Below are 26,898 nucleotides of genomic sequence, written 5' to 3'. Positions count from 1 at the left end.
AACATGGCAGAACAGGTAGGTATGTGAAATTTGGTTCCTGTCATGGACAGAATGTCAGTGTATGAAATGTACAGTTTTTGTTTTTCCACTGCTTGAATTTAACTCTTGCATACTTGCAGAATGCTAGTTAACTGGAAAATGTGAGTTGATATTTCAAACTCTTGCATCTTTATGAGTGTTAAATTTTCCATTAATAAGACACCAAATCATTAGTGAAACTCCCTTAAATTAAATTCAGCAAAATGCATGGCATACTTGCAAAAAGTAAAATAAAATTTGCATTAGCGTGGATTCCTCTGCAATGATATAAGATTTGTAACATATAGTCTAATACTTTGTACATGTACCTACTGGTAACGCATAGTGAACTAAGACACAACCATTATTTTATTTAAGGGAAAGTAGGATATCTCTGTCATGTCCAACCATTTTGTTCACAAATATGGAAATATTTTATCTTTGTTTAAGTAAAATCTGTTACTGTTTTCCTTGGATCATATTTTTGTAGACTGGCCATTCACATGTATTTGTTTCACATATTATCCATAATATCCCCTACAAATGAAATGGTTGTCTAATATGTTAATGAGACTGGTTGTTTGTTGACCTCATATGGTCCAGAATTACTTACATGGACATGTGTTAAATGTTAGTTCAGTGCTACACATAATGACATGAATGCACTGCACAGTGTCTCCCCCCACCCCCACCCCCAACTTTTCAGATAAAGGTCTAACTAAACTTCGAAGCTGATTCTTTCACATTTGCAGGCAAGATGATATGGATCTTAATAGGTCTGAAATTAAAGATGCCAATTGGTTCCTGGGTATGTGAGTACCTGCCTGTTAATGCTAACCTGGGCAATGAAATGAGCAACCAGGTACCCGTTTAAAAAAAAGTATTCCAAAGGCAGAATGAGACACAGAATAATGATTACAGTTTGAGGCTCACGTCATGTGCACATTTATTTGTCATCACAGGAGCTCTTATGGCTGCTTCCAGTTTACTTGTCATATAAGTACTATTTAATCATACAAGGGAGAACACTTCTCTTATTTCTCGCACAACCTATTTAAGAATCAATGCTGATATTTAAAGCTAGGCCATCCTAACTTTATGCCTGTCCATGGTATGTGCGTTATTTTTCTTGCGACTTAAACATGCTTGTTTTGAGATCCTGATGACATTAACTAGGGAGTACCTTTCATCGACAGCGACAGTAAGTACTGATTAAGAAATATTCAACAAAATAAAATTTAAATATATACTACAATGCAAATAAAAGAAGCACAAAATAAATGTCCGGTTTAACTAATGCCATTTTTGCTTCAAGTTTGTGGCCTTGGAGCGAGTATCAGCTGTTAGTGTCAGAACCACTGTTCACATGTTTGTTTACTAGACTCTTTTTCGTAAGCAGGAAACCTGACATATTTTTTGTCACTGCAAATTCAACACAAAAACTTGGCTATTCTAACATGCACTTTTTATACCATGTTAGGAAAAAATGAATGAAATGGACAACTGCACAGAATGAATATTTTTCACTAAAATATTTAAATATAAGAGAAATCTTTGATATTTAATAACACTAAAACAAGAATCTAATAAAAATTGACCATGTGTGTAAATACGGTAGTTTTTGCATTAATTTTACTTGAAACAGTTCCAGGAAAACAAACAGGATTCTTGAATGTGAAACCACTTGTTATAGATTCATCCTATTTTGATATTATATACATAGCAGACCAGTCTAAATTGATAATAAATGGTGCCAGATATCATTAAAAAAAAACAGTCTGTATCAGTGTGACTGTTGGATGTTATATGACTAAAAAACAGTTAGTGGAGAGGGGTTTTGTTAAACTTAAAAACGTGTTGCACTGGACTGTTGTTAAGGGACAAACCATGGCGGGTTGAGGATAATACAACAGTCATCATTTGTGGACTTGAAGACTATTCGCGAAAGTTACTGTAGATATGTAGACTAGTTACAGTGAGTCCTATGCATAAATAATTTATCCATTTCTTTTGCGTCTATACTCTAGTATTAACTACTAATCCACATGGATTTAGCAAATTTGTGACAAAAAAATTTTCTGCAGATCCAGGTAAGTAATACGAGTAAACGTATCTTAAATAAAATAAATAAGTATGTTTTTTATACAGTTTTCTGTAATTATGGCATGTAATATGTACATTGCTCTTTTTATGCTCAGATTACGCTTTTTGCTACTTATGTTAGTAATAAATCATGCTTATATCTCTCTTGGGGTTTGGCATGTGTGAACCTACAATGAAGCATTTCAGGTACCTAGGTAACTGATTGTTAGGATTGATTATACCTGGCAGAAATTTCTGAAAATGTTTACATCTCTACCTGAAGTATGATTCCATTTGTTCCTTATTTCCTGTATGTGAAAGTTTTATTCAGATTGCAGTGTTAAAAAAAAAAATCATTAAATGTAACCACACCAATCTGAAAAATGCATCATTTTGGTTTAAAATAGATTTAGCAGTTGTGATTAATAGTTGTGATTACAAAAATTCCGGTCTTTGACAGTTCTTGGGGAACAAAATAAATTTGTTATTACACTATCAAGTAGTGTGTATCTTGTAGTCATGCTGATTTATACTAGTTCTTTCTGATAAAATGGTTAAATTGTAGCAGTGGATTTTGCAATTTGTTTTTTAGAAACCTTTGTCAAAAGCTAATAATCTGTTTTCCTGTTGACATTGGTTGAAGTACTTCTAGGAAAGTTTATTCAATACTGAAGTCATAAATTCTCGTTCCAGTCACTTTTGGATTTTTTTCTTCTAGTTTATTCTGTAACACTCAAGAATGGGCATCCCAAACTGCAAGCATGTCATAAAACTGTGTAAGAATATCAAACTAGATCTAAGCAAAACTTTGAAGGATAATTCTTTCACATTTTGTGGCAAAAGTTGGGTATTAGTAGGCCTAAAGTATGATTTGCTTTTGAGCACATTTGTTGAATTTAGAGGTTCAATTTCAGTTTCCTTTGAATTGTGCTCATGCGTTCATAATTGAGCTAGACCCATGTCATGGTTTATGTTGTAGTGCACACTGTCCACACATATATAGAGGTTTCATCAAAAAAAATGTATAGATTTTGTTTACAAAATTTATTTTGCTGGTGATGAGCTAAGACTCCATTGTTTCTATCTAATATGATTATGCTTTCATAACAAACAATATTTGTCAACATGAACCTTGGTTATTCTTGTCCTATTTCTATGCTTATTTTCACAGATCTACAGTCAGTTTAGAATGTTTGTGGATACATGTATGTTTATCAGAGACCTGATACAGAGCTCCTATAGCGGTAATTGGTATCCAGAAGTAAGCTTGTATGCTGAGATATTCGTGAATCTTCTTAAGGATGAATTCATAAAATACTCCCCAATATTCATGGCAATGAAGACAGAATTAAGGAACATAAACAGCTCTTGTTTGAGACAGTGAAAGGAGGTAGCCCCAGTGGCTGAGTGGTCTAAATTGCTCAACTGTACCTAACAAACTTTTTGTATTTCTTTTATTGTTCATTTCATAGCTGCATGTAATTTTTGCAGACTATTATAAATTCACCAGTGGTTTACTAGTCATATTGGTAATGTATAAATGATGTGGAAATATTTTACTGTCCAACATGCTGATATTGACAGATTGTTTTTAATGCTTTTATTTTCTTGAAGTTTATGCTCTGGGAATACTGATGTCAGACTGTGCGCTTTAACTTTTAGCTCATTTTACATCTTAAGGGTGTAAAATAATGAAAGGACTATTCATAAATCCCAAATGGTATAAATTTCCATGTTATATTAATGCTGAATGTACAGTGTTCATTCAACTTTGTAATCTGTGGATCAGTGGTTTCATTCTTTCCTGAAGTAATTCATTTTTTGTCTAAAGTATCACTCATTGATGATACATGAGAACTTTGCCATTTGCGGGGGATACATTCATGAGATCTCTGCCAATGGGGAATTCTACAAATAACGTACTGTACCAATAATACAGTGTTAAATATATTTAATTTATACATAAATTGTGTACCTGACTTTTGTTATTTTTTTAATTAATAACCCAGATGTTTACTAGACTCTGAGTTCAGGAGTTAGTGGAATTTTCCATTGGAAAATTTTGGTTTTCCAGAACAATCTATTACATCATAGGTCAAGTGTGTATTTTGGTAAACAGTTATTTATTCCAGTTTCATATCGGTCTTTTGGAGTCAATGATCATGGTTTGCAGTTATGTTCAGATATAATTTCAGAAGAATTATTTATTTAAATTACTCATTGGAATTAGAAAGTGCTAATTGACTTGTTTGACTGAAATACTACATGAATTATTGTGCACTCATTCAAAGATATTCTAGATTGTATCATTGTGGCACATCAGGACATTCAAGACTATTAGAATTCATTCAGAACATTCTGTATGTTTGGATCTGTGATAGGGCATTTAGGATAGTTTGAGATTTAATTCACAATACCGTGTCTCTTTAATTTTCACTTTGTAACTTACAGAAATAAATTATTTGTTGATCTTATTAAACTTGTTTGTTTTGCCTCTCAGTTACTTAGTCATAACAACAGACTTACACGCAAAGGTGGATTGTTCCTGACAAAAAAACAACCACATTTTCATTATAAAAGAACAATGTAATAATTCAGTAAACAAATGATTAATATGTATCTTTTTGTAATAATGCAGTAAATATGTTATATGTAAAATAAATGTAAAATAAACTAAAAGCCTTTCAATGGACTTGACTTTAATGGTGCACAGGTAGAGAGCATGAGTTGGCATGACAAACTGTCAATCACAAATCCCAAAAAGCTGAATTTCCTGTATTTGTGGATGTGAAATAAATGTGAATAGGACCCTAATTTTGTATTGAATGGTCAAATGTTTTAACCTAAAAGTATATGGCAGTATTGTTGATGATCAGGTATTATACAACTAGTCAAGGAGTAAAGCAAAAATATCAGACCTGTCAGCTTTAGTGAAATGGGAAGAGTGATATCTTATTCTGCTCTATATTTACAGCTGCACGTGTGTGGTTGTTCATCGGTTTTCTGCTGGGGTTTGGTGCCTTGATTGCAGCCTCTTGGATTCTCTTTGGGTTGTATGTTGTGCCTGGTAAGTAGTGCTCCACACAAGATAGTTTATACTTACGGCAGATAATTGCATTTACTCCCTGTAATGAAAACGTTATCTCCATTATAATAACTTGCATAAATTATTGAAGAAGATAAGAAATTATTTCATATTAGTGCTTGCCAAACTCATCATTGAAAATAAAAGGGCATTGCTTTATGTATAACAATATTCAGAAATTGCAACAAAAGTCAATAGGCAGTGTATATATTTGTACCAGTGTAGTTTAAAAGTTAACAGACAATGTATATATTTGTACCAGTGTATTGTAAAAGTCAACAGGCAGTTTATATATTTGTACCAGTGTATTGTAAAAGTCAACAGGCAGGGTATATATTTGTACCAGTGTAATGTAAATGTCAACAAGTAGTGTGCATATTTATACCAGTGTGTCGTAAAAGTCATGTTTATAGTTTAGTTGGTTACTTTGCTATAAGCCTTAGGAATGCACCTAGGGCGTAAATCAAGCATCACCTGTACCTGAATTGAGAACTGTTAAACATAGGGTGGGTGTATTGTTGTTATTGTTGTAGGGTTTAATGCCATTTTTCAGCACACGATATGCTTTACATGGCGGCCAGTAGTAATGGTGGTGGAAGAACCCTGGAAAACCCCGGAAAGAACCACCGACCCACAAGAAGCTACTGGCAAGCTTTCTCACATACCCACATTGGCTGAATCCGAGACTCGAACCCACGCAGGCAGAGATGAGATGGCAGTGATCCGTAACGGAGAGTGCTTTAAGCCACTCAGGGCCCCGGGTGTATTGTATGCCATTCATGGTATTCCTGTTCCTCATTGAATAAAAGTCAGGAAACTAACCTTTTTAAAGTTTTATTGGCCCACAGGAATCTGAGCCAATGATCTCAAAATCTTCCACCCTGTGATTAATTAATGAGTTGGTCCATGCTTTATCAGAATGTGCTTGTACACTGCTTTAAGTTTTTATTGACTTTGAATATTCCTTAGCAAGTAGTAAAGAATTGAAAATCTCATATTTTTTATAGCAAACAAATCTTGAAATCATAAGAAAGGCAAGGTCTCGATTATGGATCAGAACTAATGTCAAGGTCTTTTTTCTGTATGTATTTGTAATATGTGGGCAAATTACTGCCAATTGTGGCACATGTAACTTTAAAGTCTTTCAGATATATTTTTTTCACAAAAGTTTTTGTTCAGTTTCTTCACCATTTTTAACCCAGAAAAGTTGGAACTTGTATCATATTTGCTTGGTTTTCATTTGATATTTGCATGATAGCAGTTGCAGATTTATATGCTTATTTTTTTAATAATTATATATTTTTCTTTGTCTTTTTCAGCTAAACAACCAGAGTGGCCAGGTGTTGCAGTTTTTCTTCAGAATGCATTAATATTTTTCAGGTAACTATTGTATTTATCAGTTCTCAGTTAAAGTACTTACACATGTACTTACTCATGCATCTAAATGTACATTTTTAAATGGATGAATATGGCCCAGAAGGAAAGAAGATATATGAAAGAAGCATGGATGTATTTATACTCACATGTGTAGATGGATGGAATAACTTTGGCTTGGTTGTATTATCACATATCAGCTTGAAAGATTTTGATTGGAGAGATATGTTGATAGACAAGATAGATCGATCTGTCAATCATATGCTACACGGTGCCATATAGGGTTTACTATGCAGTCATCATTGCTTACCATTGTCTTGTCTAATCATCAGTGACATCACTTGCAAAGATGTGGCAGGTATTACCTCAGTTCTGCCTGTGAGATGCCTTATTTTACCCCAGGTCAAGCCCCCATTTTCATAATCTGGTCAGCTGAGGCTAAACTGCATAATAGCTAAAGGTTAGACTTGAGTATACAAGTATAAGGCCAGTGTGACTAATTAACAATTAATCCTTGTCATTGCATTTATCTTGTGAAAAGGACTGCTCTTTGAACATACTTTCAAAGAAACCATGTGCTACAGTGTGTGTATATAAGTACTAGCAATTTATTGGCAAATAAATGATGCCATATTTTGTTGTAACGTATGATTCCTAGGACTTTATTTTAATAGTCAAATCTGCATTCACAAGTTACTGTACATGTGGCAACTGTTTTTCCCACATTTTATATCCCACTATATTTCCTTAGTTTTAACTCTTAAGGCATGTAACACTGTTTACTAAATTAAATATTTACTCTGAATTAGTTCTTTGGGGGACACATATACTGCATGGTATATTTTGTTTTATTCGTTTTAATTTAATATTGGTAATTAAAGTTTACAAATATAGTAGAACAATGCCATGTGTTTACTGGCTGAGTTTCTGTGGCAGAAATGGAGATGCGATTCTGTTTGCAGAGAAGATTACACAGCATTCACAGTGATCAATAATGGGATTGAAACTAATTGGTGACAATTTAAAAAAATTTTTTTTTTACAATAGTACTGTTGTTGGGGTTTAGCAAACCTGAAATTCATGTGAAAAATGTTTAATCTTAACAGTATTTACAAGTGATAGAATATGGCATCTGTGGATTGCATATGATATATCTATTTATGTATGGTTTTTTTGAGAATTGAAAATTGACAGACATAATGTAATAATCAGGAGTTCTCTGTGAAAAAGTCAGGAGATTTGAGATCGGGAGGTAGGTGTTGAAATACTTCCACAATCTGGAGGTTTTTCTCCTGGCTTGAGAGTTGACAGATATGAACTGCCTGGGATTGTGGAATTTCAGTCATGGCTTGTGAGTTTATTTAAGTCACCAGCTTGGGGCGTGTGTCAAAAAAAGTTTGAGCACTGGTAATGTTGCGTAAACTCATCTCAAAGGAAAAAGATACTTCAGACATTGGGATATGATTGGTTGGTGGCAGTGAGTAGAAGTGCACAACAGTTTCATAATTTGGTCCATCCTTCAGGGGTGGAGCTTGGGGATTGGGGATAAAATATATGGTATGTAATTCAGTATAAAGTATTTATTGTGTAATGTGCAAATCTTCCTATTCTGTTTCAGAAAAAAGCATTAAATTTGGGATTATGAGTTGGAGTGGTGTGTAGATATGCATAATGATTGTTTTGCTGACTTGGCTGTTAGTTCATTTGAGCCTGTGCTATCACACAGTGTCCCTCATCCATTGTCTAGTATTATCTGTCCATCAATATTTGCTTGTTATCACTCTGGAGACCTTGTTTCCCCTTTGATTTAGATCAAGCTTTGATGATAGGTTTATATCAGTATCTTGGCATTTTTGCATATACACAGGATCTTCACATGATTCAACCTATTACGAGGTTAATAAAAAATAAAAAAAAAGCTTCACATGATAATGAGGTGATCTTACTTCTGATTGGTTGAGGATTTATCTCTCTGGAGACCATATTTCTGATCCAGTTTTTACCAGACTTGGAATCTACATTTATATCATCAAGATCTTGGATGAATGGGATAATGAGTGAGATCTTCTGATGATAATGAAGTGATCTTGGATGAATGGGATAATGAGTGAGATCTTCTGATGATAATGAAGTGATCTTGGGTTAAATGGGATAATGAGTGAGATCTTCTGATGATAATGAAGTGATCTTGGATCTGATTGGTTTAGAATTTGACCACTCTGGAGAACGTATTTCTGATCTCATTTTGATAAAACTTGATATATGCGCTTATTAAATTCTTGCAAGAATTTGATAAATGGGCAAGATTCATGCATATTATTGAGATTATCTTGCAGCCAGAGCTTGTTATCACTCTGGAGGTCTTATTTCTAATTTAATTTAGATCTGACTTTGAATATAGACTTATAAAGATTTTAAAAAATATTTCATTATGTTGATAATGAATTTGATCCATGTATATTAATGACGTGATCTTGCTTCTGGTTGACAGAACACTTTTGGAGACTCGATTTCTGATTAAATTTGGTATATAAACCCATGTCATCAAGATGGCTTATAAGCTTTATGAGCATGATAAATACATATCAATGAAGTTTGATCATCTCCTTAAATAAAAGATTGTATTCATTGGAAGAGCTCTTTACCACTCAAATGATGGAGTTTTAGTCATACTTAAGGTAAATTGGCTAATATGCTAGACCGATGCACATTTATAATATGATCTTCTATCCGATTGGTCAAGTTATTTACATTTTAAAAAAGTTTATTATAGCAATTTGATTGTACTTGGTAAAAAGACTTATATGATCAAGATTTCTCTTGAGTATGATAATGAGCGATATTCTTTCACACTAATGATCTAATCTTGAATTTGATTGGCTGAATTTGTCAAGACACTAGCAAGATGATTTCTTATAAAACTTTGATGTCCTTACTAATTACTCTTTCATCACCAAGGCATTAGATTAGTTGGAACAAGATCTATGCATATTTATGTGTAATCTTGTGTCTGATTAACTGTTCTTGTTGTCACTTTTAGACCAGATTATTGTTGGATATTGCTCAGTTGTATAATAACGTGAGATATGCACATATGAAATAATTTTGTATCTAATTGGCTGAACTTGTGACCTTTCTGGCTCTAGAGAATATATTTTGTATCCAATTTCTCTGAAATTTGGTAAATAGGTTTATATCACCATGTTGCCATCACGTATGTGAAAAAAGTAATGTGCATATTGAAAACTGCATTTTTCATTACATGTACATCCATCAGTAGGAAAAGGATTAGTCACGTTTGAGGTTTACTATTTAATGTTTAATACAAGAATAAGAGTGGTAATATCAGTTTCAAGTAAGAAATTACAAATCATAGAATGAAACTGAATAGTATGTAAATGCTCGTTAATATAGCACTAAACAATATTTGGCTGTGGCTGTATTTCTGGATTGTACTCTCTCACTTTTGAGGCCAACTGTTACCAAAATCATGCGTCATAATCATTAATATATACAATTTTCTAAACTGACTAGAGAATAAAAAAAACTGACTCAGTTGAAAATTGACATGACATAGCTGAGCCATCGGTTATTACCTCCTTAAGAGTTACACGTATTGCCCCTCCCTGCAACACGTGAAATCCTTAAAACTAGCACTTTTTAACCTCATACAAGATCAATACTAAACATTTCATATTTAAGCTGAGTAAAGTTACATCCCAGATATTACTTTAATGAAATGAATTGTGGACCATAAAAAATAGACTGATTTACCACAAAATCATTAAATTCAACAATGTCAGTACATAGAAAAATTCAGGAGAAAATTTTCAGCCACTTATGCATATTTGTAGGATAAAACATAATTTTAAACATAACTAATACAAGTGTTTCTGTACTAGAATCGTCCTCATGAGCATACAGTGATCAAGAATTTTCTGTAGTTCTTTAAATAATGAAGAGAAACATAAACAAAGAGATTGGAAATTTCTTTAATAAAGAGTTACCTCATGGCCAGTGATACAGAATTATTTAGTGCTGACTGGTGTCTGCATAGATGAGATTAAGACTCATACTTCTTGCTGAACTTTGATTTGTTTCTATGTGTCTTTGGATTTATTTGTACTAAAGCACAGAGGAAAAATAAACCAAGGAAAGAAGAATAAAAATATATATGATATCTTGATCAAAGATCTGCAAATTATTTTTGTGTAAGGTGCAGCATTAGAGGGAGGAGGTATTGGATGACCTCAGTGGTGTTCCATAATCATGTGACAGTCTTGATTTTGTTTATGGATATATGCCATTAAGTGGTTGTAAAGTTCTTTGAAGAGTTCAGTCTCAGTCCTTTTGCTGAGTTTGATACCATCCAGTAGATATTACTCTTTTGAGAAACTTAGAATTTTTTATATCATCCAGGACTGTTTACACATTTACACATATTGTTCAATTTGCGTCCTTTAGCAGAGCTGTGACACCATGTTGGACACTCACTTTTGTTTCAACACAATAATTTGTTCAGTTTCATGAAAATTGTATATGCAGCTCTATACTGATGTAACAAACATGGTTTGATTATCAGTTGATGTTTGCCAAAATTCCTAGGAGTTAAGGTTGAAACAGACTTGTTTATCGCTTGATTTTTGACATAATTCATTGGAGTTATGGTTGAAACTAGGATGATTATTACTTGATGTTTGACATAGATCATTAGAGTTTTGGTTCAAACAGTGCTTTGATTATCAGTTGATGTTTGACATAATTCATTGGAGATATGGTTGAAATGGCTTGATTTTCAATTGTTGTTTGACATAATTCATTGGAGTTATGGTTGTAACAGAGTTGATTATTAGTTGATGTTTGATATAATTCATTGGAGTTGTGGTTGAAACAGTTGATTATCAGTTGATGTTTGACATACTTGATTGGAGTTACAGTTGAAACAGAGTTGATTATCAGTTGATTTTTGATATAATTCATTGGAGTTATGGTTGCATAATGTTGAACTCTCTTGGGTTCCAAATATCTGTGTTTTAGGTCATCATTAGTATCTTGCTTTACAAATATACAATAAATGTTTTCTGTGTCACCATTGTCACCTAGCCCTTTCCTTTACAAATCTATACTTCTATGCAGTGAAAAGTGGGCAAGATAAATTCCTGGAATTTTTTTATTCTCCTTCTTTTCAGTACCATCATTTTCAAGTTTGGAAGAACAGAAGATCTGTGGGCATGACAAATCCAAATTTGTCATGCTGAATTTCAGGAGCAGTTTTTGGTTTTAAAAGAAGTTGTGAATGAAGAAGAATTTGCATATATCTGCCTGGACATTAACATTTTGTATTATGTTATAGTGGGTGTATTCTTTGTAAAGATTTTTGTATTGTAAACCTCATAATATTTGTTAGCATAAATGTTTGACAATTTTAGACAAAAAAAGCTATTATCCATTTCAGCATGGTCTAATAGTTTATCTGACTTCCAGGTTTTGGAAAAAATCCTTAAGCAATAAACCTTAACAGTACAATAGCAGAGTTAATTTGGAGTAGGTAATTGACTTTTCAGATTCGGTTATGTGTAATTTTCAGTGGCAGACATGGAAATGTACAACTCTGCCATTTTTACAACTCATTATGGGTTATATTCTCTGAGTAATGTGTATGACTGGTATTTCTTTGTACAAAATTTAATTTGTAATAGGAGCAAACTTAAGTAAAAGTACAACATTTACAGGTTTTTCCCACAAAATTACAGTGATGGTAGATTTGTTTATTAATTTTGGCAACTGGTTGCCTGCTGTAATTCCAACTGAAACTGGCATTTAAATAAAATAATGGCACTGTCATGTTGGCTAGGTTTATGGTTACCATTTTCAATTTGGTGAAATATATTTTTGGGAAACTGGAATGGTATGCCTGTTGTATTGTGCAAAAATAGTCTCTAATATCATTAAAGAAATATTCTTTATCAAGTATCTTTAATCAGCAGCTATTTTAAGGTCCTTTAAACCAGATTATTGTAGAAATTAACTTCATTTAGACCTGCTTTTCACTTCCCATCGATGACTGGTTTGATTGTAAATTGCACTAAACTTTTGTCTTAAATTTCCCTTATCTAGATGGAAACTTCCATCACTCATGTTGAGAAATACATTTTTGTATAGGATATATTTTTATGGAATATGAACTCTAACACCGCCTCATTGTTTTATCAGCATTGTATCCACTTCAGTACAGTCTGAAGTTTTAATTACAATTAGTGGTTTATTAGCTGGCATTTGTATGAAGATATTATGCATAGGTGATTCTTTTCCTTTTTTATTTTGTTGCATATTTATTTATGTAAAAACATAGTTTATGTATGTATATGTACGTTTCATGGACATCATTTCCATATTATTTTTGGCTTGTTCCTTATCTGATTTTGTTATAGACATCATAGATTTATATACTGAGTGTGTCATTTGTTAGGGTTGTGCAAAACATAACCAATCTTGTCTTAAGCACTATTAACTATTCATACCCTTAAAAAATGTTTGTTTGCTTTCCTGAACGTTTTGAGATATTTCCATGAAATTTGGTATGCTTTTGTTTTATGCACATTGTATCCTATTAAATATTGAGTCTGATTTTTTAGAGTTCTTCCCAGATTTATACAAATGACACTAATTAGACATCAAATTAAATGACTAATTTTCAGAATCCTTTTGACAGAATTTGATATATGCATACTGGCTTTAAGGGCTTTTAAAATAGAAAAGTCTTTAATAACTTTTTTTAAATAAACTAACAGAATTTGACCAAATTTGACAAGAAGTGTCATAACTTGAAGAGATTTTATATTTATTAAAATGGTTCCAACTTGACTAAAAATAGTAAACATTTACACAAATTTCATGAAAAATAATGAACAGAATTTGATACAAAAGTGTCAAGACATCAAGGCATTTCAATATTCAGCAAATGATACTGATGTGCCAGCACATACAGATGAAGATACCTATACTAGAGAAAGTTTCAGTAATTGTTTTCATAACATATGCAATCAACAGTACTGAAAGACATTTGTGGAGAAAGCATCCTACTGACCCAAAGTTCTTGGCTAACCATTCTTGCATTTGGCTCTTAAAATGATGCCAACATGGTGAGTCATTTCAGGGTCTCTTTTTGCAACTTCAATATCTCGTATCTCAGGAATATAATGGAATTCTCTGTGTAGCATCAGAGGAGACTGGGTGAAAATTTGATATTTATCAAGAGATTCGGCAAAATTTGCACAGGTTATTTTTGTTTTTAAATTCCAGAAATCTGTATTGGAGAAAAAGTCTTTGTAGAAAGAATAAATCTTGCAAATGACCTCATTGCACAGTGGTTTTATTTAAAGATAATTTTAAAGGATATAAGCTATACTTCTGTCTACAAATGAGATTTCTTTAAAACATTTTAGGGAAAAGAGAAGCATGTATAGTATTGAAAAAATGAATAATCAGTGTCATTCAGCTATTAAAGTTACTTCAGAAAAACTCACAAAAAGATGAGAATGTTGAAAATAGAAGTTTTCACCCATTGCTAGATAAAGATAAAAATAAAACAAATTCTTAAAGAGATAATACTTGAATATTTTGCGCAGCTGTTAAGAAGCTTCCTTGTTCAAATAATGCATAAAACAGACAGTAACCATGTTTGATATTGAGAAACCCAAGCTGATAATATGTTGGATAAGGTCAACTAATGCAAAAACTGAAAACCTGACTCATTGTGAAAAACAATAAAAAATCAAAACTGCTTCTTCTTAGAAGACTTCAGCTTTTTCTCTTGTATACCATGCAGAGTCCATTATTTTAAACTGTTTCTTATGTAATCATTGAGTTTGTAATTTAAACTAATTTTCTAAAATGGACCCTCACCGTTGTTTTTAGATAGCGTAGCTTTTTTTGTGAAACTTTATTTTTAAATTTTCATGATGCTTGTTTAATAATATTGACATACTCATGTTATAGTTTGACTGTTATGATTTACAGATGCTGTTCTTAGCACACACATATATGAACACTAATCTTCATCTCTCACTCACCTTCTGAAGTCGGTGAACATTACCAGAAGTCTTTGTGTCGTTGTCTTTATTGATCAGGATTGTTTTTGTAATAATAACTGAGATAAACATTCGCGTCTGTACATTTTTGTACATTTGTTGAGATTTCCAACTTCTCTGTATTTTAAAAAAAAGCACTCATTGAACTTACTATATTCTTAAATGTGGAACTTAAATTTAGAAATCGATATCCTAAGTGACATATCAAGGAAGTACATCACAATAGTAGGTATTTAACCAGACAGTATGTCGTGAAAGCATGCAGTCTTTATTCACTTTTACCTTATAATAGGTAAATGATTAGACTTGATAGTGTCCCTTGGATATTGTTCTGGTGATGGCTATTCTTTTAACAATAGTAGAAAATGTTTAAAAAGAAACTTTAATAATTTTGTAAATAGCACTTCGAATTGTAATATAAATTCTCTATTGACATGAAGAAATTTAGACAATTATGAAAATGATATAGAGCAGTCTGTGTATGATAACAAAGGGCAATAAATAGCAATTCCTCCCAAGTTGTGTTTTACTGTATAAATTTATTTATTATCAATTTTAAAAAAACTCAGTCATCAGTATTCTCAGTACTTTGATGTTTGTGATGTAAATTGGCAATTTTGCATCAGTTGACAATTAGTTCTTCAAAATCATGTTGAACTTCAAAAATACTCCGAGTTAAATATTGTAAAGTGCCTATTTTGGGGAAGCTGTCACCTCATGGAAATTCATAACTTGGAGACATGTTTATTTTCTTCATACAGATGTTCTGGATTTTGTTTTGCTTATAGATTTTCTTTTCTTTTGTTAATAAAGATCATAGTTAAAGAATTTTCACAAGCAAGAAGTGTTTTATGTGATGAAACCATGTTTTGGAAAGATAATACATGTGTCAAGTAGATTTCCAACTTGAAATTTTCTAATTATAATTTGCTGGTATACTGTAGATACAACCATACTGCCAGTTACTTATGGTCTTTCAGTGATGTCCTATTATCAGCATTTATTCTAAGCATTATGAAAATCAATCCACAACTGAGAAACAAGTATCATAGAAATTATTCTGTATCCTACATACTTGTTGCGTGTTTTGTGTGTGTTGGTGTTGGCAGTAGAGGACTTTTCAGTTTTCTTTCCCAATTACATCTCATAGCAGCATATTGCATTTGAAGGGGCATTGTTCTAGTGAATCTGAGTGGACAAGAAATAGAGATGAATAGCTGTTTCATATTACAAAAATGTATTTTTAGTATTGGTAAGTAATTTGCAAATAAGTAGAAATGGGTAGTGGTAGAATCATTGGAAGGGAAATGTTATTTGTCACCTTCACCTATGTGATCAAAATAATAGATCACTTGAAAAAGTACAGATTTTTATGCTTTCACTGATACAGCATGATGTCCCACCCAGTCACATTATCCTGATACCAGGCCGACCAGTCCTAACACTAACCTCTTAATGCTGAGCATCTAGCAAGGCAGCTGTTAGTACCATTTTTGTAAGTCTTTGGTATGACTCAGCCAGGGTTCGAACCCACGATCTACCGCTTCTGAGGCGGACGCTCTAACCACTAGGCCACTGGAGCGGTCTGTGACTTCTTGTCATTTCTTGCTGCATTTTGTATCAACTCTGTCATTTCATATAAACGTAATTGCTAGGAAAATTTGACCATGTTGAAATCCAAGCTCTTTTAAAATACTTTTTTTTTATCTGTCAAGTGACCACAAATTGGATTAGAAGAATATGAAGAACAGTGAAATTTATAATCATCTAAATAAGTTACAAACACAGTTAAAACATTAGTCTGTTTTTGTTAAACCGATATATGACCTTTTAAATATTTTGAACAATCTTTATAAAATCATAGCATACTTGGTGAGAAATAATCTTTATTTGTTAGGCGTTTCTTACCTAGAGGATGAGAAAAATTTAAGACAAACCTTCATAATGTTGTCTCGAAGATGAATTATAAGACAAGGTTTATTGGGATTGACACAGAGGGAAAGAGAGAATGTAAAGAATTATTTCAAAAAGTTTCAGTTTGTCTGATTCCATGAGCATTTGTTTCCTCACAAACAGAATAAAAATCAAACAATTTTCAGCAATTCCTCCACTGTGGCTACATCAGTTTAATTAAAACCATTTGCCTTGACATATTTATGGCAAGTTGTTTTTCTTCAAACTATTATTTGCAGAAATGTGAGTATTAAAGTGAAAGAGTAGATGTACAAATAAATTAATGAAGATAAAGAATTATAAAATGTATGAATTTACACATGAATGAGAATAGGAGAATAAAATGTATTCATTTTGTAGATGGACATCTTAACTGTAGTGAAACTAGGAAGGAAATGCAGTTGACAGGTGTAAATTATAATGAGAGTATATTACTTTTGAATGGAGTGTTTCTTTTAGAGTTATTATTAAACCAAGTAATAAAGCAATTATCATATCCAGTGGCTAGTAGGCAGATGAAATATAAACTATCAGCACAGCTGATTTACCACTAATCTCCCCTATCCAAAATTAGACTTAGAGGCAATAAAGCAGGATATTTATTTTATTTAATCTACTATCTCTGGTTTCTCTTTTTTCCTTGTGTGTTCACTTGACAAACTATTATGAGCAGAGCAACATAATTTATCGAGCAGTTAAGCAGTTCTCAAATTATATAATAAATAGCCATTGTAGTTAAAATACCTTATGTAAAGCAACATGTTTTTATGTGATAAATTGAGGATTAAAATTTGTTGTTATATTTTTGCATGATGTAAGAAGTATTAATGTTTAGAACAGGTTTCAGATGATGCATGTAATTGCTTTCTACTAATGATTTCTTGATGGCCAACACTATAGAGTATTTGATAGCTTTGTCCCCACAGGTGAAACCTTGTCAGATTTCATGTCACTTGAAGGATCTTGTGCACCAACAGTGTGACTGTCCACTATGCCATAAACTTGTGTCATTGAAATTGCACCATCACTTTTCAAATTTCCACACAAAATGGATTGCACACCTGATATTTGTATATTTTTTAAATCATTTTGTTGCACCTTTCCAGTATTTTTTAAAATAATTTTATAGATAGCTTATAGTGTACAAGCTTATTTGTAAATAGAAGGTGCATAATTATTGTTTTCAAAGTTATTCACAGTAGATATTATTTTTACACACATGCACAAAAACATGTTATTGACAATATTGAAAATGTACAAAAGTTGAACTTTGTAAATACAATTCTAGGTTGCTGCCTGCAGCCTTCATTGCATGTAATATTTTCTGTATACCCTATATACTCACTTATATGTCTGACAAATCCAACTGCACACCCTGATCTGCTGTTCAGTAATGTGCTGGCAGATCTGGGTCTGTGTAATTTGTTGGAAGTAATCAGTAGAATAAGCAACATGGACCCTGAGCTGTAGGTACATTGAGCCACAGCGTTTCAGGATCTTTGTTGTTTGTGATTTTCTTCACCTTATAAATGAGTACATATGTACATGCTGTTCTATTCATCTTTGCAAAACAAGGGCTGATTAACTTGCATGTGAAAGAAGATCCAATACATAATTTAATTATCTGGGTTCATTTAATTTATTTCACAAATATTTCAAACTCTGAGTTACTCAGCTGTGGGTCACAATACACCCACACTTCTGTGCTATGGACTATTATTTGTAAGCAGTGTTGAATAATACTAGAATTTTGGTTTCAACAACCTTTTAGCTTTGTGCCAAAAACATCATCCTAAGATGCACCCACATTACAACATTGACAGCCATTGATCAGTTGGTGGTGGAATTAGAGCTGAGACCAGATTTTTAGCAGTACTTAATTGACCCTGTAAGATAGGTCAATGCAATGTATATTCAGCACAGAACACATCCTTATCCCAAGATGTACTTGTACTGCAAGTTTGGTTTTGGTCTATGTATTGAATATGATTTACAGCCATTCATGGGGAAGGATAGGTGGATTCATGCTTGAATGGAAAAAGTTTTTTTACTTAAGTTTCAAGTTTTATCCTATTTTGTATGAAATTAAGGAATTTTATATTATTCTAGACAAAGTACAGGTAAGTGTCAAATTTTATAAACTTTTGTACATAGGAGTATTGTGATTTTCAATATTGCTGCATGTCAGTGGTCAGGTTTGGTAGTCAGAACTGGTTTTTTCCCCAGGAAAGAGGTTACGTTTATATATTGGATGCTTACACAACATCAAGTTACGTTGTGATGATTACAGTGCCATTTGTGACAAAAGTGCTTAGTTTAAAAATTGTATTCATAATTGGCTATTTATTATTCATTATTGTTAACATTGTAAGAATCAGATTCAATTTTCATAAAACATCTGAAGTTTGAATAAAACATGGTTCAAACTTTGCATGTTTATTATTTGTAAATGACTGTACAAACTTGGAGTTGTGTGTGTGTATATATATATATATATATATATATATATATATATATATATATATATATATTTCTTCACACTCAAAAACACACACAGAGATTGAAACCCTGCTATAACAAGATAGTATCAACAAATTGCCATCATGCAATGCATCATATCTTGCAATATCCAGCAAAGTCAGTTAACTTAAGAAATATTGCACATCATGTACAAGATCGAGAAGGTGGAAGGGTCATCTGCAAAAATAATGGTGTCATTGATGCAATTACTAGTTTCATGTATATTAAATGAGAAATGATGAAAACAGTTATTAAATGTTTAATATTTATTTTTTGGGGTAGAGAATCCTTTTTTGGGACATAAATTTGTACAAGAAAATTGGCATCCATAATAGTAATTGCAATGAAAATATGCACAAAGAAGCACATGTTCCATCATTTCTTTCCAACATCCCATTACAATCCAACTTTCCAATTTTTTTCCAATACACCAACACTAGCTTAGAAAACACCATATTTTCCAACACATTCATATTTGCTGGATATATTCCTAGGGTCTGATATTTTTACAGACAGTAAGATGCATATATCAGACATTGGGAGTTAATAAAAATGATTTATGCTTCAATAGTACCAAATATGTGTTTTGTGTTTTTTTTATATATTATATTTTTAACATAGCTTCAACAGTTTTTGTCATATCGCTACATCTACAGTGTTTACTTTTATAGTGATGTATAGCACTGGGGCATCATGTTGTAGACATGTGGCATCATGTCCCACCCAGTCACATTATCAGGACACCAGGCCTAACACTAACCTCTTAATGCTGAGCACCAACTGAGGCAGCTGCTCTTACCATTTTTACACATCTTTGGCTCCACAGGGGTTCTTACCCATGACCTCTTGCATCTGAGGAAGGTGCTCCAACCACTTAGGCCAGCTGAATAAAAAATCATTCAAGAGTTCATGAGTATTGATCTTTTACTGTACACAAGATGAGCACTTGGACAGGTGTGTAAACTGCCTAAGCAGAGTTTGGGAATAAACCATTTAATAAAATGGGCAAAAAAGATCTCCACAAAAACTTTCAAGTCATTCTCTGAAATACATATGAAAATATAAATGAATACCCAACATTATTTTGAAATTTTATTTATGATGATTGCATTACTTAATAATAATAATAATAATAATCAGGACTTTGTATAGCGTTTCATCTTTAGAAGCTCTAAGCGCTTTACAACATTAGACAACACCTATAACAATAAAAAACACAACATACAATGATATTATTACAAAAAACAAACACCATGAAATTTAAAAACATAAACAACATGCTTAAAATATTTAAGGTAGGGAACATTATTAGGTCTTTAAGCTTGTTCTTGCAGTCGAAATAAGTGAGTTTTGAGAGCACTCTTGAATGGGATCACTGTCTTTGTGTTTAAATTCAGTGGGCAATTCATTCAACGTTGCTGGGCCCTGATATGCAAAAGAACGTCCATATAACTTTGTTTTGTAGTGGGAATAATGAGTATATGATTGTCAGAAGAGGAGCGTAAGTATCTTGCTGGTGTGTACACATGGGTGAGGTTGGATAGGTATGTTGGACTGGAGTTTGTCAGAGAAACATAGCACAGAGAAAAAAATTTGTGTTTGATTCTGGATTGAATGGATAGCCCGTGTAGGGTACAGAGCAGCGGGGAGGTGTGCTCTGATCATGGTACTCTAAGTATGATTCCGAGCAGCTGTGTTTTGAAGTTTCTGAAGTAGATATTGAGATGAACCAGACAGAATTGAGTTACAATAGTCCAGTCTTGAAATTACTAATGAACATATAAGTGTTTTAGTGGCACCAACTGAAAGATATTTGCAAATGGAGCTGATGCGTCTCTACTCAAGATATGCAGCCTTGCATATGTTCATGACATGTTGGTGCAACGTGAGAGTACTGTTCCGAGTGACACCTAGGTTTCGTACTGACTGTTAATTTAATGTTGGTGTTACTGATATTGTTTGAGGTAAAGGATGTGAACTGAGAAAGTCTGTGTTGTGATCAGAATGGCCTCAGTTTTATCATCATTCATCTGCAGCTTGTTACATATTATCCATGATTTCACATCAGAAATGCACCTCTCTACACCTTGAATGGTAGCATCAACTTCAGTTGGGTGTCTAGATTCGTACATTTGGGTGTTGTCAGCGTAGAATTGGTGAGACACTGGATGAAGATCTATGACACTTGAAAGCGGCTGAGTGTATGGAATGAAGAGTACAGGTCCAAGAACAGACCCTTGTGGAACACCGCACAACTTCAAAGCAAAAACAGAATAGTATGCTTGATTATTATTAATCTATGGTTCACAACAGTACATCTATATACATGTAGCTTTTGCAATACAATTACAAAAAAAATTGTTTTTTTTTATACTGCAGTGATTTGGAGCTGCTGTCTGTATTTTGGACTCTTAAAATAAAAAGGATTAGAATTTGGGAGGGTGGAAGTAGCAATGACTGAAGCTGTTCTTGACATTTTGTGCAATAAACTTCTTTTAAGATGTGCATGTGACTGGTGATAGGGAAGGCATTGGTTGTCTGTTGTTTTCCCCTAAATAAGTGAGTACTGATTTATAAACGGGTGTGAAACATTTTTAGACCACCACCATGTTTAGTGCATGATTGAGTATGCCAGATGACTGATAAAGCATTTGTTGGCTATTGTTAACCCTTGGTTGAGCAACAGCTGTGCACTGAAGATCATCACTAGATAGACTGGATAGCTTTATTATTGATGGTTCAGTAATCAATAAGGAGAACATTAAATTTATTAAAAAAACAAAAACAAAAAACAGTAAGGCATTTTCTTAAAGAGTACAACACACCTTACTAAATTAATAAATAAATCAGATTCATGCTTATAAGGGCACTTAAGTTTTGTAGTACTTCTAGAAATAAGCGAAATTATTGTAATATTCAGGAGCCATGCTAAAATTGCATTATATTTGAATTTCTGTTACAACATCTCTCTTTCTCTATATATATAAAACACCATTTATTAGACCAGATTTAGTGTGATAAGTTTTGCTATTAATGTAATTGGTTTATTAGTCAAACTGGTGTCTAATAAATAAATCTAGTATAGTGAATTTTGTGCGGTTTTCATTTGTCAATAATATTCACATTAAGCAACAATAATTTTCCAATCAAATCCAATGGCCCCAGCTTTTTTCTTTCCTGGTACAAACATCACAGTGCTTAGATGAATCAGTCACAATGTCCAACTGGTTCGCTTTTTAGAATGGGCATTGTCTCCATTTTGCATTGTTAGGTCAAAATTAATGGTCCAAGAAGAAACATTTCATGGTCCTTGGATGTAACTGTTGAAATTTTATCCGAGTAGTAAATGCTTATAGATTATTTTTATGATATGAACGTCTATGGTTACCATGACTGAATTTTTAGCAGCCATTTTGAAAACAAGTTAACAAATGGTTGTAAAAATATATAGAGATTTGATGGTAAAAATTTTAAACAGTTGTATCTAAATATCATGTCTCGGATTAGCATCAGATTCTTTGCCATATATGGCATATTCTTGTGGCTAATTAAAGCTTTAGGAAGTGGTTGCATCCTCTGCTTCATGCTAGTTTCTAACCAGAATTGGCACCAGTTTAACAGGTTACAATGGTCTTAGCAATGGGCTGATAAAAAGGTCAAAGGTCACAAGAATTTGGTAGAGACCACAGCAACATCATTACATGTATTTATGCATTTTTCAAAAACCATTGAAACAGGCTCCACAAGTGGCCATATATCACTCACTTAGCCTTGAATTTGTCCACAGTGCACATCACAAACTATGACAATGACAGTCTCTTGGACTGAACAGCAGTAATAATTGGTCATATATATGAAGCACATTTACTTCCCCCTGAATATCATTAGGATTCTGTGTGCTGGAGTTCATATATGTTCCCCAATCATATTTTGGAATATTAGCCTGCTACTTTGCTAATCCATCATTTTTAGCTTCGCTGCTGTACTGATATACATTTTACCCGCAACAATCCAAGCCATTTTAGTGTTCAAAGTGGTCTCCCCATCAATTGGTCTTTACTCAGATCTGCACACTCTGGAGGCATTCAATGATCGATCTTTTTGTCACAAGGTGGAATCACAAGTTGCCCACTCTTGTCTTTCCAGTTCCAGATCCAGAAGCTTGGGCCATGGATGCTCTGTTAATCAGTTCGATGGAATTTAGGACATTTGGCTACCTTCCCATGAACTTGGTACCAGAAATAATCTAGAAGTTATGGGGTCAGAAGTGTGAGATGATTCTGGTAGCACCTCTCAGATGGGACAAGTCATGGGTTGCCAATCGTCTCATTTTGGCAATGGATCTGCCCAGGAAGATTCTGGCCAACCCGAATCTTCTCAAGCAACCATGGTCATGGGTGTTCCATTCCTCATGCTTGGCTCTTGAGAGACAAGCAGTTTGAACCTTCGATTGTGGAGAGCATTGAGAGTAAAAAGGTACTCCACTTGGAAGGTTTACGAGGGAAAGTGGAATGTTGTCAGGGACTGATGCTATATCAATAACCCTCTCATTGCCTCAGTCCCTCAACTGGCTGACTTTTTTCTCTGGCTTTTCAAAGAGAAACAGTTGGTCCCAATTACTATCAAAGGCTACCACCCCATGATATCAGGCATGATAAAGATCTATCAGATCTTTTAGCCAATTGTGATCAACCAAAATCTGTCTCCCAAAATGGAATGTGTCCATGCTTTTAACATAGCTCATTTCAAGTCTTTAGCCCGAACTTTGCTAAATTATTATCATGCAAAACATGTTTCCTGATAGCTTTAGCTATAAAATGCTGGGTGAACAAGCTACAGGCCCTTTTGTCAACCCAAGCTGTCTTCAGTTCAGACTGGATGGTTTGGTGGTCCTCTTGACATAACCAGACTTTGTAACCAAAAATAGGTTACTGTCTGTTTGTAAACAAAGAGTCATTTGCTTGCTACCTTCCTTTGATAGGTCAAGAACAGCAGCCATGCAACAAAAAGAAAGATCCTTTTCATGCACACAAGCACTACTTGAAATGCACAGAGACACAGCTCATGCCCCTTTGTGGCTGAAATGGGTTATACACTCAGCATACTCGAAGGTCTCACAAGATCCAAGTCATCTCATGAAGATTACTGCTCATGGGATTAGTGCAATCTCTGCAGGCCTCACATTCAAACATAACATTTTGATCAGAGTTGTTGCAGAAGCTGTTGGCTGGCATGCAGAGTCAACATTCTCGAGTTTTTATCCCAAAGATACAAACTTTAATCAGGTAGGTCTGGTGCCAGCAGCACAGATAACTACCAGACCCAATGCAAACAATCAACATGGTCTATCTGATTTGTTGGTTTCGGCAGTGATATTTTATAGGTAAGAATTTAATAATCATCTACTTAACCATATGTATGGGTTACAGATCAAGTGACCCTAGGCTGTGCTGCTTATGCAATTAGGAGAATGGGTTATCAATAGCACAGGGAATCCAGCATTATTCTATAGAAGGATTTTCAAGGTAGAGGTCAGATGCTCAGCATTCCCTCCTCTTATTACCTATTCTCCTAACATATTGTGACTGGGCAACGTGTTTTTGGAGAAAGCAAATTTTCAAATAAATTACATTTCTTTGAGAAAACTTGCACGATCACATTGGAGGACATGAGCAAGAGTTATTGCCCTTTGTCTATTTGAGATAGAACAGTTGATTTTTGTCTTTTATCAGGGCTGGATTTGTGAGGTAACAGGCTAATATTCTTAATGTAATGTGATTGGGAACATATTTGAAGGAGAAGCATAATTTACTTAAAAGTTGCTTTCTCAGCAGAGAATGCTATATAAAACCCTAGGAAAAGCAATAGGGCACAAACTAAACCAAAATTAAGTCTTTGACCATATCAAAATAAAATGATTAACATGTTATAAATTTGTACTAAACTTGGATGACTGCTGCCATGTGAATTTATTGTTTTATCGAGTATAAATGGTTCATGGTTACATCTAGTGAATTGAGAATTTCTTGAGAAACTTTTATTTTTAATGAAGTCTTGTAACCCAAAATAAAACCTTTTTTTGTTTTTATTGATAGATTTTTCTAAACTTGAAATTCATGTCTTCAAGTAAACAGTGCTAAGTGTATAAAAAGACAATTATTCACAAAAAATATATTTTATTGAAAAAGTCATATCTCTGTTTCTTCTTGAATATTGCTAACCTGACTTACAGAATTTAGCAGTTGGCCAATTCAGTAAATATTGCTTATAACCAAACTTGTCCAACATCTTGATGATGTAAGACTATTTAACAAGTTTATTCAAAATCCTATAACCAAATACAGTTTCCTAATTGGTAAAACAACCTCTGAACTATTTAACAAGTTTATTCAAAATCCTATAACCCAATACAGTCTCCTAATTGGTAAAACAACCTCTGAAGATCATTAATATGCATGGATTTTAGCATAAAAAATGTATATAAATATTTTAATTAGAACAAGCAAGATATGTCAGTTTGTGTTTTCTCTTATAAATATGTACGTTATGAAGTATGATTATTTTCTTTCAAAGAATATCACAATAGTTTGTTTAAATTTAGTTTTTTTTCTCCCTAAAACCTATCTTACAAAGCATTTACTTTTTTGTTGAAGAAAAAGAACGTACAAACTATTGTTAAGTTTGGTTGAATTGTATTTCAAATTTTCTTTGGGCCAAATTCACTATAATCCAGCATAAATGATACAACTTTCCCATCCCTCCCCTATTCGATCCCACAGATTAAATACACTTTTATTCTGGTAAATATGGTTTTTCGGGGAAAAAAAGAATGCTTTTTCCCCATCATCACTCTTTTGGTTACAACCGTATGCAACACAGTGCACCATATTTGCTGTACAAAAGTACGATCGTACGCTATATTCATAGCTGCCAACCTTCTAGGCTCACAATTAGTGAAAACAGGGATAAAAAGTCGTGAATTTGGACATGAATTTGTGAAAAATACCATGATAATAACTCCATCCACTCTGACCGTCAAAACTACACTGTATCAAGTTTGCAAAATAAAACTAAAACACGACATATATGCAAAAATATTTATTTATCAAGACATGATACTGTGGCAGACTTGAACTTCCTCAACTGCTTGATCATGAATTTGTTTCTAAACAGTTCAGACTTCTTGCCTGCTGGTTGATCTTGGTGACTAAAATTGCTGACAAATTTTCTGCAGCTAAGGAGGCCCTAAAGTCCATCTTATTTTTCCTCACTAAAGAAAATACTCTTTCGCTGTCACTGTTGCTGTGAGGAATGCATAGGAGCGACAGTGGTTCTTTTGGGTTCTTCCAGCTGATAACGGTAGATTATGTTCAACAAGAAAACTCACAAATAATGCTTCAGCGTTGGTAGCCTGCAGGTCTTCCGCCAATGGTTTAAAATATTCCAGATCTGAAATCTGCGAATTCTTAATTTTCCCAACTTCTAGGTGTTTTTTGCAACTGACGTGCTTCCTCACATCGTCTCTGCAATGGCACACTGAGTGCAAAAAGCATGATGAATATCGATGTTTAATGGCAAAATGCACGGCCAATTTTTTATATATTCCAAATTAAACTTCACTTTTGGAGTAATACATTTCTTTTTCCTTTGTGGTGAAGACATTTTCAAGATTTTACATGCGATGCTGAACGGTAACTCAAATCAGTGTTGGTGACACATGTGCGGAGCAAAATTCCGGTTAGGTCCCAGTTTCTCTCAAAAGCATTTGTAAAACTA

General features: G+C 33.4%; 1 protein-coding gene across 1 annotated transcript in view; it reads left to right on the top strand.

Annotated features, from left to right (window-relative positions):
- LOC149773600 (transmembrane protein 50B-like) overlaps nt 1-22,211 on the top strand; it is a 33,032-nt gene extending 10,821 nt beyond the window's left edge. Inside the window, exons 4-6 of the mRNA XM_089946292.1 lie at nt 5,075-5,167; nt 6,505-6,565; nt 11,749-22,211. Coding sequence (XP_089802418.1) covers nt 5,075-5,167; nt 6,505-6,565; nt 11,749-11,794 — 200 coding nt within the window. The 3' untranslated portion in view covers nt 11,795-22,211. The remainder of the gene's footprint in view (nt 1-5,074; nt 5,168-6,504; nt 6,566-11,748) is intronic.
- Nucleotides 22,212-26,898: the final 4,687 nt, after the last annotated feature.

The sequence above is a fragment of the Sinohyriopsis cumingii genome, unplaced genomic scaffold (genome assembly GCF_028554795.1).
Source record: "Sinohyriopsis cumingii isolate HCF-2022 unplaced genomic scaffold, ASM2855479v2 utg000624l, whole genome shotgun sequence".
NCBI classification, from domain to species: domain Eukaryota; kingdom Metazoa; phylum Mollusca; class Bivalvia; order Unionida; family Unionidae; genus Sinohyriopsis; species Sinohyriopsis cumingii.
The sequence above is the reverse complement of the archived record's forward strand: the minus strand, read 5'-3'. Positions and strand labels throughout refer to the sequence as shown.